The sequence below is a fragment of the Melopsittacus undulatus genome, chromosome 2 (genome assembly GCF_012275295.1).
Source record: "Melopsittacus undulatus isolate bMelUnd1 chromosome 2, bMelUnd1.mat.Z, whole genome shotgun sequence".
In the NCBI taxonomy this organism is placed as follows: domain Eukaryota; kingdom Metazoa; phylum Chordata; class Aves; order Psittaciformes; family Psittaculidae; genus Melopsittacus; species Melopsittacus undulatus.
In genome coordinates this window covers 73,597,697-73,616,346 of record NC_047528.1, presented here as the reverse complement: position 1 = coordinate 73,616,346, position 18,650 = coordinate 73,597,697, and the positions used below count along the sequence as shown (strand labels likewise).

Genomic DNA, 18,650 nt, shown 5'->3' with positions numbered 1-18,650 from the left:
GTAAAGTAAGGGTGTATATGTTTCCATACACATGGAGGGTCTCGATCCTCCAGCCCTTTGGAAATGTAAAGTGCACGTAAGTCACTGGACAGGGCCTGTGTTATTAAGTAAGGATTTGTGTTCCCTGACACCTCACTTTCTTTTACATGAATTAATGTTTACTAAAAGGCACAGCGTTCTCTTACTAATACATTTCAAGTATTTTTTCAATTTGCTAATGGTCCTTATTTATTTGAAAATATACTGGTGCAGTGAAAGTAGGAATATCCCTGGAAGACAATAGATACACCCTCAGGACTAAAGATAATTTCATTAGCATACACTTTCTTTGGCTCTAATGCTCTAAGTATTTGTCTATATACATGGCTTTATTTAGTATTCTCAGGAAATTCATGTCTCTGACACTGTGCCTTAGTGCCTGCTGATTGCCAATACTGTTTGCAGTAAGGAGACACACCCTTTATGAGAAAGCTGTTGAACTATGGCTTTAGTTGGAAACAGAACTGAAGTTTCAGCTGCAGTTCATATGTGGATGTGCAAATGAAGAAGACAGAAGTTTATCACATAATTGTGTAATTGTGCTGGCTTTGGCTGCGATAGAGTTAATTTTATTAATATGCAAAAATAGATTCGAGTATGCAGTCCTAAGTTTGTAATTACGGTAATAGTTTGGTAATGGAGCAAGATCTGTACTTTCCAATTATTATGTAGATACTTGGGAATACATTAATTTCTATGAGAAAAGCATGTCCTGTAGGAAATATGTATGGCAAAGAGAAGTATAGTTGGACTTGCCTTTGAACATACAGTGTATGATTCACTAAACAGAACATATTATGTCCAAATACCAAGTTTAATGAGGGTATTTAATATCTATCATTCTTACTCACTTTTCTTCAATTTTTCAGGAATTTTGAGTTAAATGTAATTTTTTAAAAAGAAACTTTGACCTATTCCTGTATTCTTTGTGGTTCAAAACTTGCATAACTTTCAGTGAATATGTTGGCTTAAAAGCAAATAATAAAGATAGTTTGGTACTTACTAAGACACTTGCACATGGAAATACTAATAATGCTTTATTGAGCATTGAGCTTGCATTTACAGAGCAAATTGGGAAACTCGGCTTTCAATTTTTAACACTGAAGCATCACTGCTGCCTTCAGCAAAACTGGGATCTAGGTATGAGGCTAAAATACACTTAATTCATGGAGATGTAGATTCATAATACTACTCATAATAATAATCTTCTTGTGAGTTGCGGGTTATGTTTCAAAGTTAAGAATATAAATTTGAAGTAGTGCTTTAATACAGTTCCTCATGGCTACTGCATGGAAACATGAACAGCTTCAGGCAGTGTTTTTCAAGTTTGTTAACATGGTATTCATATGCCAGTTTTCTGAATCAGATCACATAGAGGTAAATCGTAATTGGACATCTTCTTTATAAAGCACCTCCACTGAAGAGATTAGTCTGCTTGTTATGCTAAACAAAAGGGGGAAAAAAAGAAAAAGTTGGTGGCTTTTTTCTTTTAAATATAAAAAAATGGATTTAATGGCAAAATGAAGACTGATTTATAAACCTCCCAAAGTTTTGAGGCTTCCTACATTTGAGAACTCATTGTTCTTTGTATGACGTAGGATTAATTGCTTTTCCAAATACTGTAGCAGAAAAATGTGACTTCAGAGGATGCCTTTGACAACTCCAGGCTTCATGTTTCGTAGGTTGCAGATCAAGTTTGTTTTAGCATCATACTGCTAACAAAGCAGTTTACAACAAAGCAAAAGAAAAAAGATTATCTTTTCAGTACGAAACCTTTTCTGTGTGATGAGTTTGAATCCTTTGGGCTACGCTGCAAAAGACATAAAAAGGATCAAGCTCCTGTGGATTTGGCTGGGGTACTTTTTGTTTTTCCCCTTCCCCCATTCTTAAGCTTGCATTTGCACACTGATATGCTTCAAATCTTATTTTAATAATTTGGTCCTACTGATGTTTCCATACTCCTGCCCTGATCATTCCCTCAGTGTCCTTTAAGGGGACAGAGTAGAATTCAGTGCTGTGTTGTTAACCTAGCAATTGGAAACAGAAATTAATCTTTTCTATCTCTATCCAAAACCCCAAAATGCAGCACTGAGCAAATGGCTTCATTGATCACAGGGAATTTTAAAAGCAAGTCCTGTGTAGCTTTTATTTTTATTTCTCCCTGCTTCACCTACCCCCTGATTTTATAAAGAGCTGCTGTACATTGTAAGGAAAGGGTTTTTTTGGTTTTGGGGGTTCTTTTGAGGTTTAGAAAGATTCTATTTTGTCTGAATAAGGGAAATCTGATATTTGATGCTGCAGTTCATGATCTATTCAACTACTGTGAATCAAGTACTACGCATCACTCCTCCAGCAAGGTATAAAGTGTTTCAGGATCACATGCTGCTGTTGAAATTACAGTTTGCCCTTCTCCAGAGAGCATTAATGGTGGGTGATTTATAGCATGCCTTATTGGGCCAAATTCAAATTACATTTAAATGCCGTTGTAAAATGCAGATGAAGCATTAGAAAAGAAAATAGCATATCTGCATACAGTCACCCACCGCTGTATTAAAATTACCATCAATGGTACAACAGAGGGGGTTTATAGTTCAGAGAGCAGTTAATATTAAACAGCCTTTTGAAGGAGAATTGGTACTCTGCATTCACGTGATACAGTCTTGTATTAAGAAGCTGCTCATTGTATCATGTGAGATGCTTTTGCTGACATGACGTTTCCTGATTTCCCAGAAAGCAGGATGGCCTTTTTCTTCCTTCTATGCCCTTGATGTACAAAGAGAATCACTATAAGTCTGACAGCAGCACCTATCAATCTAAAAACATATGTCCCCTGTCCATCAAAATAAGACAGCAATAGAATTCCACAGGTAATGAGCTTTAAAACAAAGACTGTGTTTCTGTTCTGCACGTGGAGTGGGAGGCATAGAGAAGTGTCTTTAATGGGCAGATGGCAAAGGGGTAAAAACAAAATTTTGGAAACTGCATATTAAGATTTCCAAACCATCAAGTAAAAATCTTATTTTTTAGCATTCTTAAAAACTGGATCCATTTTCAAGTCCGATCATTTTTACCAAGACATTTATGCATGACTTATAAGTGAGACAGATGAACACAAGAAAAAGCTGTACTGGATGCTTGTGTGCTTGTGGGTCAGTGAATTCTAGTAGTGATACCCAAGTTCAGTTTTGTGCCCATCTAAGTTGCTTCTCCCAGTCTATCCAAATATTATCTTGTTTCTAAGATTCTGAATGTTTTTTGAAAATTAGGATTTTGTGTAACTTAACTTTGCACCTGCTTATTTCTGTCTTGTTGATCAAGCTCCTAAGGTGCTGTTTCTTGATTGCAAGGACCATTGTAACTGAAATAATGCTGTGTTACTATACAGCACAGCTGTAAGATGTGCGGAATGTGAAGCATGCTCTTTGCCACTTCCTTAAACAACAGGATTGCACTGGCCAAACTCTTCCCATGCAGAGCTGACTCTGAATCTGCAGAAACCACAGGCTGCACAGAAAATAGATACATGCTGGAGATTTTGTCATCAGAAATACATAATTTAGAACTCACACATGATGAAATAATAATTTTACAGTAGTTCCATAGATGGATATTCATTAAGTATCTGAGCTTTAAGCTATGTTAGATTTACATACATTAACTTATCTTTTTAGTAACATATTAGCTCAGAGTCTTAGATTTCATTTCTTGACAACCTGACTTGGCTAGGGACGTTGTTAGTTGAAATCTAGGGAATCTTTTGGACATAGTTTAAGAGATTATTGCCATCAGCTATCTGCATCTTTCCCCTTCTGTAACTTAGTGAAACCATATGCAGCTTAAGCAATCATTTTTTAGTTTGTACCTTGCAAGGAAATTTACGAACCCTGATCCCTCACATAATCTGCTTATTCTGTGGCTAAGGTGGTAACTTTCATCAGAAAGGGATCATTGGTGACTGACACATCTTGTGTTTCCTTAGCAAGATTCACCAAAGCTCTCAGTGGGTACCGTAAGTGTGCAAATGCACAGTTGTGCTGGGCTCTGAAGATGGTATCTTGTTAAACTGTGATAATGCTATATGACTTGGCTAGTGGGGCTTTCATAAATTTAAATAGGTAGTCCAGAGGAAAAACCCTAGCAGTCATGTATCTTATATTTCACACAACAGAAAGTGGAAGAAGGGAGATTAGTACTGTAGAAGATGTAGATATTTCAGATGCATTTTTTACCATAAGCTAAGGTTCTTGAATGCTAACTAGCTAGCCTAGCCAGTGGCACAAGCAGTTTTTGAGGCTATGGGCTTGAACCCATAATTATTTACTTCCATATATGTGCGTAATCATGCATGTGCACTGAAAAGTACACCAAAACCTTCGCAGACATACCATCGTTTAGACCACATAACCATAAGTCTTGACAGATTCTTCCAGCACTGTCCCTTAAAATGTTACCCTCAAACTGAAGAAGCACCCATGCAGAAATCAAAGCAGATGTATCAATAAAATTCAGATTAATCAGAATTGCTTTGCAATACTTTTATGATCTATTGAGGAGAAGACTTATATATAAAAAACTTATATATAAAAACTTATATATAAAAAACTTTTATTTTTTGAAACTGTGTTTCAGACAGTGGCTGGTTGTCTGCAAACAAAGGGCATGAAAAAATCAGGCTATAATGTGGACAAAGAGAGCAGCAGGGCAGCACCTGCTAATAATAATGGTCTTTGGACTGTTTGATCCTAAATGCATCTGGGTGATTGTGAACCAGCATGGCTGGAAGAACAGTCCAAAGAAACTGCATGATGCTGTTTAATGAAAGATCAAGGGCAGGGTGTGGGCTGAGGAATCTAAAATCCTTCCAGCTAGGACTTGTGCTGTGGCCCCTGCTGGGCTGCTTATAACTTGACTATAGATTAGGCACTTGACTATAGATCATCCATGGACATTTTATACCATCCCAATAATCGTAATCCCTCTGCACATCTGTCTTGCTTTCTGCATGCTCATTTTGCCTGTTACAAGCTGTCATTCCACACACATGCAAACAGACATTGCCAGCAGAAACCTTTAAAACCTTATGAAGAGTGTGCATTTGTGAGGACTCTGGTCTGGTTTTTCAAGGGAATGAAATGAATAGGAAATTAAATAATCACAACAGTTGTTTATTGTTTCAATGAGAACAAAGTGCAGGCTCCTCTGTGGAAGAAAGACCAAAGACTGTGGATGTGCAATCTTATGTTTAAATGTCTGAGGTATGTTTCGTTTCACTTTGTTGTGTTACCATTGTATTAAGGAGAGCATTGCAACATGAGAGAGAGAACACCAGGAAACAATTCTTTCCTGCTGTTTCCACTTTGCATGAATTTTTAACACCTTTGTTGGAGACCAAATGTCTGGTGTGACTTCAGTCAGGATTCTTCCTGGGCACTTTGCTGAAGTGTTTGTAGTTTTCTGTTGCAGTTTACTGCTTACACTGAAGTTAGGCTAAAAAACAAAATAAGCAGCTGCTATCATCTTGTGTTTCACCTGCTGAATTCCAGAAAGTGAGGTCTCTGTGGTGTTTATAGAAAGAAAAGTCCTTCACTAAGGCACTGTGCTCTTCCAGACTCTCTCCACTTCTGGCAAACTCCTGCTGGTCATTGTGCTGTTAAGTTTTTGAGTAATCTTTGAAGAAAACAATGAAGAAAAAAAGTGAGCTGGTGTTTTACCATGAGTCTGTCTTGCAGAGTTCTGCCCTTCTGGAGAACAGCAATTTTGGAAATACTCATTCTGTGTGTGACAGGTTTGGCCAGTCTGGGTCAAACTCTTGCTAACTGCACTTACGTCTGAACTTTTCCTCACCCAGGCTGCGGGACAGCACCATCTGATCACTGCAGTCATTGGGCAGAGTGCTGGGATGCTCTGCAAGAGATCTGTTTCTTCCTGCCTTCTCACCCCACCAAGGCTGGCCCTTGGGAAGGAGAGGAGGTATTTTGCTGGGGGAGAAATATAAGGGCTGGCTTTGGGAGCACGGATCCTGGCGGAGGCAGTTAGGTGGAGCGGGTTTTCCTGCAATTGTAGGGGAGATTTTCCTGTTGTGTTTCAGCCACAAACTGTCTCAGAGTTGCAGGCGCAGTCAGTGCTGCCACAGGATTACTGGGACGGTGATAGCTGCTACTCCCTGTCCCAGCTGGGCTGACGGTGCTTTCCAAGAGGATCCCTGTCTGCGCAGCAATGTTTCGTTCGGAAGATGTAGGGCAGGATCCAGCGGTGGGTATGCGGCTGGGTGACTTCTTGGGAACTAGAGCCGATGCATATGTGTAGGCTTGCCATTGCAAGTAATTTAGGAAGTGTTTTATTGCATTTAGCAGTTGTGAGGGAGGAGCTGAGGTTTGCTTGGTTGCTGGGATGAATTATCTTTTTGGTACTGAAAACTCAGGGAGGGAAAAAAGGAATTTTTTTAGCAAAGAGTATTTTTTTGTCTTGTGTTTTTAAACAAGAGCTTATTGTTATCTTTCTAGTTGTCACAAAAATAATAAGAGAGATAAAGGGGGTACAATCATCTGTATACTGTTAACATCTGGAAGATTATAATTCTGTTTTAAAAATAACAGATGAAAGCTGAGATATGTGTTTAGATGAGAAGAACAAAAAAATATGTCCATTCCCAAAAGCCTGCTGCACTCCTTATGCAAAGGCTTTCTAATCCCACTTATTTACTTATAATTGATGAAGTTACATAACCTAAAATAATGACACATTTAAGCATGATGGCTGCGAGATGATGTTTTTTCAAAGGATGTAGTTTTTGGCATCAGTATGCTCGGAGTGATGGTCTGGTCACTACAGTTGTTTCATATGCAAGTTCTGTATCCACAAAAGCCCACAAAAGCCACCATATGTTTATGAGGATCCCAAGCATGTGTACTCCACAGGTACAGAATTTCTAATGTGATTTTCCCAGTGCAATATTTTGAGAGAAGCAGTTGTCTGAGAACACGATAAGCTGACCTCTACTCAAGTTTTAAAGTAGATATTTAGCAAGCTCCTGGTAAAAAAAAAAAAAAAGCTTGAGGCTGGCGGTTGAGCAGATGCATGCCAGTAATTCTTTCATGAGTGCAACACTAGTTATTACAGTAACGCTGACCTGCTTGCCAGCTGGCAGGAAATGTACAATTTATTTTAGTTTTTTTGAGATAAACTGTGAGGCTTTACATGTTGATGAGGAACATCTCAAAGGGATATAATTAAGCTATTGTTTTCTCTTTCCATGCTATCCTAAAAGCTACTAAGCTATTTTGTAACATTGAGGACCTTTTGCTTGAGAGGCCTGTTTGGGTATTGATTCAGTTATTCAGAAGCAATTACTCATTTCAGTTGTCTTTTCCTACTCCCTTTTGGGATGTTCTGAAGACTATCTCTAGGTCAATTAATCTGAGGATGTCAAGTAAACTAGCAAATAGTCCAACCAAACTAGTAAGTAGCCCAACTATCTGTAGCCAATGGATTCTTTGCATGTGCACATATGTATGTGAATATGTGTGCATGTATGGAACAGAACACAGACACAGCTGGATGGTGAAAAAGCATTATCCATTAATTTCATGAGGCTACTCAGGCCTTTCCTAGGATCAATATCCCCTTGAGCACTGGAGAATAGCTGTACAAACTAACCACTACTTGCGTCTCATGGCTGGAGGGAATCAGGATGCTACATAGTGAAGATCCTGTGTGGAGACAGCTCAAAAAGACAACACTTTCACTTGGCAGACTGTGTTTGAATATAATATTGGATCTTCCAGCTGTTGTACTTTTTCTGGTTGATGTTAGGTAAATTGGATAATTTTTTTCTTAGCACTTCACTACCTGTTACCTGGTTTCCTAATTCAGCTCCTACAGCATCTCTCTGGTCATCAGCAGGGTTTAAAAAGACTGCTACTATTTACCACTTCTGTTTCTAGCTCCTCATTACATTGCTGGTACAATGCAGGCCTTTGCTGTTCTTAATATCTTAGCTTGAAGCAATGAAGTTTTGCCACAGTGTGGTTACTAAAAACCTGTGAGGCAAGATTATGTGGCTGTGGTTAATCATTGGTTTTGTCTCAGGTCTTTAAAAAGTCTTTAAAGGATAACATTCTTAAAGGATGCAAATGCATAGAAGAAAATATTTGAGATCACCAGGGTTTATTGTGGTATGTTTCTGCTAAGTAACACTTTCTCAAGAAATAAAACACACATGGGTGTGCCTCTGGTAAGCAATAAAGCATTACTGGCTCTTTGCAAAAAAGTACCAGCTGAAAGTCCTTACCAGCCTTAGAAAGTCCTCAAGAGATTTTAAATGGAAACTTGCCGTCTTCTTAGGATTTAGCTTTATTAACAAGGAATAAAGACCAAAACTTTGCATCTCATTGTGAGCGGGGGGTGGTACTTCACTGAACAGGCTGGGATGGGTGTCTGAGTGTCTTCAGGGCAGAACAACTGGCTATTGTTAACCACTACATAAAACTCCGTACTTCATTCTTTTCTCAGTTGATTTTCTGCTTTAACTTTGTGTCCTGTTGTGTTGAGGTCAGAAGTTTTACTCATGCACTAACTATTCTCGGTTATTTGGGTTAATACTGCCATCTGGTAATGCCAAGCAACCTGAGTAGAGGACTAGTAAAGTAGTTACTACACACCTTGGTTTGAGACTGGGAGAAATTTAACCCTTTGAAGCCTGTTAGAGAGCTCTAGTGGGATAGCAGGAAGGACAGTGATTAGCAGCTGGAAAGACAAGGGTCTTGCACCTTGTTCATGATCTGCAGTATAGGAAGGCAAGCTGCTATTTTGTCTGAAAACTATGAATAAAGTATAGAAGTTGAAGATAGTTTTGTGATGCCAAGTAGGCTGGTCTTAAGACTGCATCTGGTGCTCAGGAACTGTCCACATGCCTTTCATACGCAGCAGAAATGAGAATCATCTGAATCCAGAAAAGTCCTCTTTCAGTAGTGTCAGCTGGAAAGGGGTTATTTTGGGATCATTCTCCTTCAACTCAGTTCAGATTTCTCTTGGATCTCTGAATACAGAGAATGATAGAAATGAGTCATGTTAGAAATATTGGAAGCAAATTTCTCTAAACAAGTGATTGTTGTAATAACAAAAGAATAGATATAGATTCTCCATTTTCTTTATTTTAAATCTCAAGAACACTGGAAATAGTTACTTGTTAATTGATGTAGTCTTAATTTATGTTCTTAAGTTCCTTTCATACCTGGAATAAGTACAGCTAGAAAGTGCAGATCACTTAATCTTGAAGAGTATGCAGAAAAGTTTAAATGAGATGGCTTTAGAGATGCCTGTTTCTTTCTGTTGATTACCAAGGGACCCTACAGACATCAGTTGAGATGAATGCCACCCTCTCTGTTTAGGAACAGCTATGAAGAAAGAGAGAGAAACTTGTGTCTCATACTTGTTCTGCTGGTGTTTCTGAGGCACAGATCCAAAGAATGCTCATAAAATCATTGTTCTAATGAAGAACAGGAACCAAGTACTCTATGGTGAGGTGGCAAAAGCATACTTATGGTGGCCCCAGTGACACCAATAGGACAGGAAACATATCCACTCTTCTTCGAGCAGGCCTTGGGGGGTGGCAAGAACCTGCATGAGGGTTCTGATTGACAAATGGAGGAGCAGCCATGCCAGTTCCCATTTGGTTATTCCTGGGCCTAGGAAGCCCAGGCTGGGTATTTCCTGTACCAGGGACAGAAGCTTCTTCCAGAAATCTAAAATAGATTACCTTCAGAGCACAGATGTAGTTTGTTCCTTATCCTCTGCCCTTCCATGGTTCACAGCTAATTTCCTATTCTAATTATGTGATTACAGTCTTGATTTTTAACTACACCATCGATCTTACAGATTTCAGTGTACTGAGAATACGGCAAGCATAAATGAATGCTGAAGAGTGGGATATTTTGCAGTTGCTGGAATCTCTTTGTAGTCTTTGCAAATGTGCAGAATATAACACTGAGAACATATGTTCTCTTAAAAGAAGTCAAAAACCTTTTATAAGCTTTTTAAATGATCACATATGAGGAGCAGAGAGCAGGACAGCAAGAGGCTAACACTATGTGCCTTGTAATGCAATAGGGATGGCTTTATAAGCAAAAGGAGCTCTAGTTAGTCAAAAGTGCATCTTGCAGGTAATTTAAATTCAGAGTCCTGTGTGTGTGAGGTCACAGCTTCACACCTGTTGTAATTCCTGGGACATTTCTTGCTGCTATTTTAAATGCCCTCTTTGATAAGAAAGCAGACCTTTGCTTGAGAACTCAGAATGACCTTATCTAGGTGGAGGCGATGATTATGGATTTAAGTAGTATTTACCATTACCTTTGCATAGCTGCAGGGAAAGAATTCTTAGGACAACTTAATGGAAAGAGAATACAAATATTTCTTTAAGCTACTCTAAGATCTGCCCTGAAATATTGCAGTAGCTTAAGGGGCCCAGTGTTTCCAAGCTGCACTAAATTATGCATCTGTGTGTGTGAACACATATGACTAGAAGGCATGTCTTGAACTATATCTGGCTACTTCTGTTGCTGTATCATCTACATTAAAGATTAGGGAGTACCATGTCACCTAAGGTATTACACAGGTGAAAGTCCCAGCTGGGGAAATATGAGAGATTTTCAGCTCTTCTGTGCAATGAAAGCCCTATGAAAACTGGTGGGGTTTGGTGATTACTGTTTTGGGTAAAATTATTCTAACTTCCTTTTGTTGCAGAGTAGCATCCATCATCTAGGAAGCTCTTAGGTTGAAATAAGCAAGTTATATATAAATATAAATATATATATATATATATATATATATCAGTATATAGCAAGTTGTCCCCCCTTTGGCAAGTTTTTGGAGTTACTCCAGTTGTTGTTTGCCATCCTGCCAGTATCCACAGCAATATGTGAATTTGATCCCTCAATATTGTTGTTGTATAGTTATGATATACCCCAGAATAAATACCAGTTTCACAAATTAAGAATGTGAATTTGGTTGAAGAGGTTTTTGGTACTGATCTTCAGCCATAAATTTGTTAGGAAGTCACTGCTGATGCCAGTAGACCGATTCACACATGCTAAAGATTAAACGATCCTTTGCTTTTCTTGCCCTGAAGCATTTTGAGCAAATATTGAATCTTGTATCTAAAGAATGTAAAGCTACTAGAGTTGCAAGGGTATAAAAAATGTATGTCAGAAAACATTCCTACCAATATGGGTTTATGCACACATGTGTAATATCGTGTCTAATACATTATTATAGATAATATTAAGTCGGCTATTTATTTATTGTTTTGGGATTTACAGGGCATGATCTTTTTTCTTTTCTTGCCTGTTAGCTTTCGAGGCTCAGTTATTGTTTTAGATCCCAAGAAAAGGAATATATGATGTTGTGCCAAAGGCCTTAATTCTGTAAGATCTTCGTCTCACTGAATAACATGAAGGATTTGGCTTTTTGAAAATATATTCTCCTATTAGCATACGTTTTGACCAGAGAGGGATGTTGTCTAGGCTTTATATCACTACAAGCAGCACAGCAGATGTGCTTTTGCTGTATTAATATCCTTTGAATGTTGCAAACAACTATCTCAACATCATGGAAACACTGCCTGTAACTTCTAAGACAAGGCAGCTAATCATTCTTCTGTCAATGAAAATGCATGAATAGGATGAGCTAGTCATTTTCTTTCATGCTGAGTATTTGTTTTTCCATATCAGGAGCTGTTTGAACAGGCACTATCCTTTGAATATTTATTAATTTGCTCTGCTTTGATAAAAAACAGTGGGAAAACAAGTATTTGCTTGTTTTAGGGTGTGTGCACCTTGCTTTTTTTAGTATTGTGGAAGTTTTCATTAAACATTTCTAAAGGAAAAACACGAATTTTGATTATTAGTTCATTTTACACTACTTGCTCAAATTAACACTACTTACACAAATATCTCACTAGCTGTGCTAGCTGTGCTGCTGGCAATTACTAGCATCACAAGGACTTACAGACTTCAATGTCTGTGCTGCAGAAGAAAAAGCTTTGGGACAACCTGGGCTATGAAGCAATCCATTGGCTTAACCACATTTGAAATGTTTGTATGTTATATGAAACAATCACATTTACTTGTTGCAGGGAAATGTTGTTCCTAAGACAATTTTGTGTGTATCCTAGAATAGGATAGAAAATGGCAAAAATGAATAGCATTTACTCCCTCCATGCCCCCACCTGCCCAAGAGCTAAGAAACTGCAAATATTTTTTTTTTATTTTCCATAGCAGATTTTATGACAAGAATGTAAATTTAAAATTTACCTTTTATAGAGCATTTAACAGAAAAAAAACTTACTTTGAAAATTACAGCTGCATGCTTAAGCACTCCACAGTTTATTTGGGTTATGTGTATTGACTGTAATTCCTCTTGTTCTATAAGCCTAGGATATATATATGTATGGACATACATGCATAACATGTAAGTATGAAATGTAATAAAATATGTTCCTGTTATGTGTAACATTTAATTTCATATTGATATAATGGCAGTTTAATAAATTTGATTTTCAAACAAAAAATTGACAAGTGTTTTCTACAGAAAAATTTAATCTTCAAATTTTTAATCTTTAATTTAGCCTGTGGTCTTGTGTCCATTTATGGACATTCCTATATATGAGTTTGAAGGATGAGGGCTGAAATAGCCTTACTGTAGTAGGCATTTGATAGTAGCCTTAACACTGCAAGTTGCTAGAAAATGAATTGTTAGGAAAAATGGTATTAGAACCTGCTTGGGGGTATTTTGGCCATAGTCCACAACAAACTGATTTTGCCAGAGAGATAGCACATTTAGGAATTTTGGAACATGACACAAATCTGGTTCTTTTGCCCAGTGCTATTTGTTTAGTATGAAGTTTAAACTTTCCAGAATGGCCTACAGCTCTGTTTCCTCCTTCAGTGTCACTTAACTGAAACAGCTTTAATTCATGCAAAAAGCTTCACATTTGCTAGAGAGGAAAGTGAAGTTTCATAGGACATAGTCTTCCACCTTTTTTCACTCCTGGTAGACTCTTTTCTCACCTTCCCTGAAAGCTGTAGTTGCAGCTGGAATAGAAAAGGAGGCAACACATGGCATGCTAAAACATTGCCTGCTAACTTTATTCTAATAGCTAGGGATTTATTCTGTGTGGGGAGAATTCTGTAGTGCTTTTCTGAGAAAAAGTATCCTAAGTACACTTAAATTTTAACACATTCATTTTTAAATGTAGTTTTATACTTGTGATTGATTTATCGTGGCTGGGTGCCACGTGCTGACCAAAGCTCCTCTATCATTCCCCCTCCTCAGCTGGATAGGGAAAGGAAATTATAGTGAAAAGTCTATGGATTGTGATAAGGACAGGGAGATTACTTACCAAGAGTATTGTCAAGGGAAAAACAGACTTGATTTGGGGAAAACAGTTTAATTTATTACCAGTCAACTAGAGTAGGATAATGAGAAATAAGAAATAAATCTTAAAGACACCTTTTCCCCCATGCCTCTCTTCTTCTCAGGCTTAGTTTCAGCCCAAATGTTCTTTATCTCTTTCCCCACCACAGGTGTTAGGGGTATGGGGAACGGGGGTTGTGGTCAGTTCATCGCATGTGGTCTCTTCATCGTCAAATGAGGACTCCTCACATTTTTACCCTGCTCCAGAGTGGGATTCCTTTCACAAGAGCCACTTCTCCATGACCTTGATGATCTTAAGGTCTTTTCCAGCCTGGTTGATTCTATGAATCTATGAAACAGGTTGAGGGATTTTATTATTATTATTATTATTATATTTTATGTATTCAGTTTTACTAGTACTTAGTATACTGAAATATATCGAGCTCAGCTTTAGCTTTATTTTTTTTTTTCATGCCTCTCTACTTCCCATAAGTATTGGGTGTGTTTCTGTGTGACTGAAGACATTAATGCTACCTGCGAAACATGTCAGGCTTAAAACAAGAAGTACTAAGATGCTAATTCCCCTAGTGTTAGTAGAAGTTTTGTCGTGAACTACATAAAGATCGGAATTTTGTTCACTGCATTGCTTACCACATAATACATAAGTAATCATTACATGCTGGGAAAATGTCACAAACCTAAAGTTACTTAGGTATATTGTTGAATTTTTAAATCATACTTGTCTGTTGTCAATCACTTTTACTTTCATATCTGTTTTTAAAACTACCTTTTGTGGCTAGAAAAGTAATACTTCTCTTTTCAATGACATTTTCAATGATAGTACAATCTTCTGCTAATAATTTCATGTTTTTGCAAATATGAAATTATGTACTTGAAATTCATTCTTTCCTTTCTGTGTCTGGAGGTTGTCTATGTAACTTTTAATTTATGGGCCATGTTGAACATGGAATACAAGCAAGTGCATATATAAACTGTGTGTATTGAGTTTCTGCATAATCTTCCAGTTTATTGTAGCTATGGATTTCCTACCACTACAAGAAAAAACCCAAAACAACTGAATATGAAACCTTAAGGCAAGGGCCAAGTAGCAAGTAGCAATACTCTGTATTTCAGGCACCAACCTAAAAGTGAAAGCAGAATTCCTTAAGTCGATTAAAGAGTAATCAGTAGATTGCCCAGAAAATGCAGCCCCTCTCAGTGCCTCTTAAAGGATTTATTATTCAGTTTCAGATGCAATGTGTTTTATTGGCAACTGCAAAAGAAAACAGAAATATCACTTTTTGGTTTCTAATAGTGATTATTTTGATTACTTTGGAAGATAGGATCTTATTCTGAGATGTTTGCAGTCTAAGATCAGATTTTGGCACCCTTGCTCATACTGAATAGCATTAGTCAGGGCTGAGCTGCTGCTTATTCAGGTCAGATAGATCAGAATTAGTCGTCAATTGAGATGCTGGTATTTATGAAGAGCTGTGATGATGATTCAAACATCTTTCCATGAGGCACTGATGCAGATGTTTTGCCACTGCTTTTATCTGTTTATCTTTTCTTTTATATGAATACCATAAAAAAACTTTTGGTTAAAAAAAAGTTCTTTGAGAAGGAAACTGAATGAAAGAAACTGGCACATGAAGGAGCAGAAGAATTTTGTATAAAAAGGACAGCATGGAAGAAAGCCCCATATTCCGAATACAGCCCTAAGAAACAAAACCAAAAGACTGGCAGGTTTTCACAGGACTGCCAATAGATGAGCAATGACTAGTCTGCTTTTTTAAAACACTGCCTCCTGCCAACCCCAGATTCCCTTCTCTCATTTCCAGCACAGCATTCAGCCTGCAGAATAAGTGGATGATGAGGTACACAGTTGTGGTGTGGAAGGGATTCAAACGATGCAAGTGAGATTTTTGATCTTCTGGGACTTCTGTGAGACAGAGAATGAAGAGGAGGAAAGACAAACTGGTCTTCATTTACAGAAAAGGCTTTCATCTCCTTTGTGCTGTGTAGCTATGGCTGAGGAGAGAGGAGGGGAGTCATCTTCCTGCTTATATCAAATTGCCAGGCCTTTAATTTTGACCAGATGCATCATGCAATTATGGCAGCTGATGGATAGTTACAAATGAATTAGTCTTTGGCAAACTGAACTTTATTTCAAGTAAGATCAGTATCACAGAAGATACAGGAAAGCAAGTTTTGTGATGGAGTCAGTGAGTTTTTTAAACGCTTAGGTTTTGTAACAGAATAAAAGGATGCATAAGTGCAAAGAGGCAAAGTATCCTAATTTCTAGGCATACTGCTGGAACAGAAGAATTGCTGCTCTTCCCACAGAGCAAGGAGGACTAAATACTGATGGGTAGTCTGAACTTTGTCTCTGTTGACCTTTTCTTTTTTGCTGTGGTTCATATTGGGGTTATAGGTAGCATTCCTGTCACTGCCACCATGCTCCCCACACTAATTGTCATGAAGTACAGAAAGTTAAAGCAGGTTTGGTTCCCAAGGCTGCTAATGAGCCCTGAGCTCTCCTCCACCTTAATGAACCAGGGCTTGTTTGTGAGAGATTCTTGTCCATCCCTCCTTTTCCACGGTCAGGGAAGGAGGCAAGAGTTCATGCAACCAAACAATGACTTTACAGTGTAAAGACGATGCAGCTGTGCCATCTGAAGTCATCTTCAGTTATGAGCAACAAAGCTTAAATAGATTGTACTGTGAAGAGGTACAGCTCTGTGAGTGTGAAGCATAGCTTTTGCTTCTGCTTCACTGACCTGTCTGCTTGCAGCAGCGATGAGCCCTTGACAGGAGCTTAGGCAGGGAGAGCTGCGTAGGGCGATTCTTTCAAAACCACTCTCTGTAACACTGAGCTCAGGAAAGGAAGGAAAATGAAGTTTCAGTTGATCTCTGATGGGATTGTACTGCTGCATTCTCCAGAAAATCCCATGCTCTCCATTTAAAAGTCATTGGTTCCTAATCCACTTCAGGTGATTAGTAAAGCTACTAAAGCAAGTGGTAGCTGGTAAGTTTTAGCGATAGAGAGTACCGACAAAAAAGTGGATGCATACACACAAACTCCTCCTAGGCAAATCACACATTTCACTATCTCACTACATTTTACGGTCTTTCTCTCAAGTTCTTCTTCTACCAGAAGTTAATATCATCAGAAATTTGAGCTACATTACAGTTTATCATTTATTTCATCTACCTTCCTTTAAGGATTTCAGTTATGACAATGGTGCAGTACTCCTGCTATATTTATCTTACTACAAACATGTATGTCTTGTATTTTGGGGCTTATGTGGACAGATATATGTACCCAAAAGTACAGGTACATATAAATACACTTGTGCATGTGTTTGAAATACACAGAAGGAGTATATATATATATATGATATATATGCCATACATATATACTGAACATAAAATAAAAAATAACAAATGCTTTCCTAGAAGCATTATTCCCTATATATATATTCAGATATACGTTTATGCAAGTAAACACAGACATGTGCTTTAAATGCTGTGCTATTGCTATAATAACAAATGACAATTTCTGCCTGATAAAATGACTATTAATTGGAATAGCGATTCTAAGGCTGTCTGTCATAATACACTGGACTAATCCTTGCACAATGTTACACAAAGGCAAAGGTTTTAGAGAAGTTTTACTACTAGAAGAGAGAAGCCAAAACCAGCATCTGCAGAAGAGATCTAATTTTGCTGTGATAGGCTGTTTGATGGTCATCATTTTGGGTTTTAATAATGCACAGAAACATCTGCTGTTTTCCTCAATCGCCTGAAAGAGAAGGGGGAAAGAGAAAGAAATCAGGAAGGAGCTTTTTTTTTTTTCCTAAATGAACAGAAAAGCAAAAAAAAAAAAAAAAGGCAGTCCAGTTTTAAATACCTTGATATGTTCATGTGCAGGTTCAAAACTCTGGCTTGCTCTCCCGCCCGGTGTGGTGGGTTGATAGCCCCAGGAGCAGTGGCGAAAGTTGACAACCCCCCACGGCTGACCCCTCATGTCCTCTCTCGCTTAATCGAATTTTACGTGTGTTTCCAGATAGCTGATCAGCTTCCCTGGATTTCGCTGACGCCACAGGAAAGCTTTGCCTGAAGATGGAAACACTGGAGTCAGAACTGACCTGCCCTATCTGTCTGGAGCTGTTTGAAGACCCGCTGCTGCTGCCTTGTGCTCACAGCCTCTGTTTCAACTGTGCACACCGCATCCTGGTCTCCCACTGCGCCACCAACGAGCCAGTGGAATCTATCACCGCCTTCCAGTGCCCAACCTGCCGCTATGTCATCACCCTCAGCCAGCGCGGTCTAGACGGGCTCAAGCGCAACGTCACCCTGCAGAACATCATTGACAGGTTTCAGAAAGCCTCGGTCAGCGGGCCCAATTCCCCCAGTGAGACCCGCCGGGAGCGGGCATTTGATAGCAACAGCATGTCGACCTGCGAGAAAGTCCTCTGCCAGTTCTGCGATCAGGACCCTGCCCAGGAGGCAGTGAAAACCTGCGTTACCTGTGAGGTGTCCTACTGTGAGGAGTGCCTGAAAGCCACTCACCCCAACAAGAAGCCGTTCACCGGTCACCGTCTCATCGAGCCCATCCCAGACTCTCACATCAGGGGATTAATGTGCTTGGAGCATGAGGATGAGAAAGTTAACATGTACTGCGTGACCGATGACCAGTTAATCTGTGCCTTGTGTAAACTGGTTGGGCGACACCGTGACCATCAGGTGGCAGCTTTAAGTGACCGCTATGACAAGCTAAAGGTTAGTGCTACCTATTGGCCTTTCTATCCAAACAACATGTGGTTGGGAAGGAAAGTGCACTTTGGTTGCATGCTGAATTCCTTCTTTGGGCAGGGGTTTGGAAAGGTAGAAGCATGGTTTCTAATCAGACAAAGTACGCATACAGATCTATATGTGCATTTGATCATCACCATTTAAAAGGTGTCAGATTTTGGTCACGCAAAGATTTCTTAGTTGTGTGTTGAGTTTTCTGTCATAAGGAATATGACACATACACTACTGTTTAGGTGAATTTTCTTATCTAGCTACAGCTTTCTTCATGGCAGCTGGCAAGGTTTAGTGCTGACTGCACATACACAGATGCTGATTGAAATGTCAGGCTTTCTTTGCGTACACTCTGCTGTTGATTATTTTTCATTTGGTTGCTTTCATTGTAA

At 38.7% G+C, this 18,650-nt stretch overlaps 1 protein-coding gene across 1 annotated transcript in view; it reads left to right on the top strand.

Annotated features, from left to right (window-relative positions):
* The window catches only part of MID1 (midline 1), a 147,867-nt gene that overhangs the window by 33,773 nt on the left and 95,444 nt on the right, over window positions 1–18,650 (top strand). Inside the window, exon 2 of the mRNA XM_005151430.4 lies at window positions 17,519–18,234. Coding sequence (XP_005151487.1) covers window positions 17,575–18,234 — 660 coding nt within the window. The 5' untranslated portion in view covers window positions 17,519–17,574. The remainder of the gene's footprint in view (window positions 1–17,518; window positions 18,235–18,650) is intronic.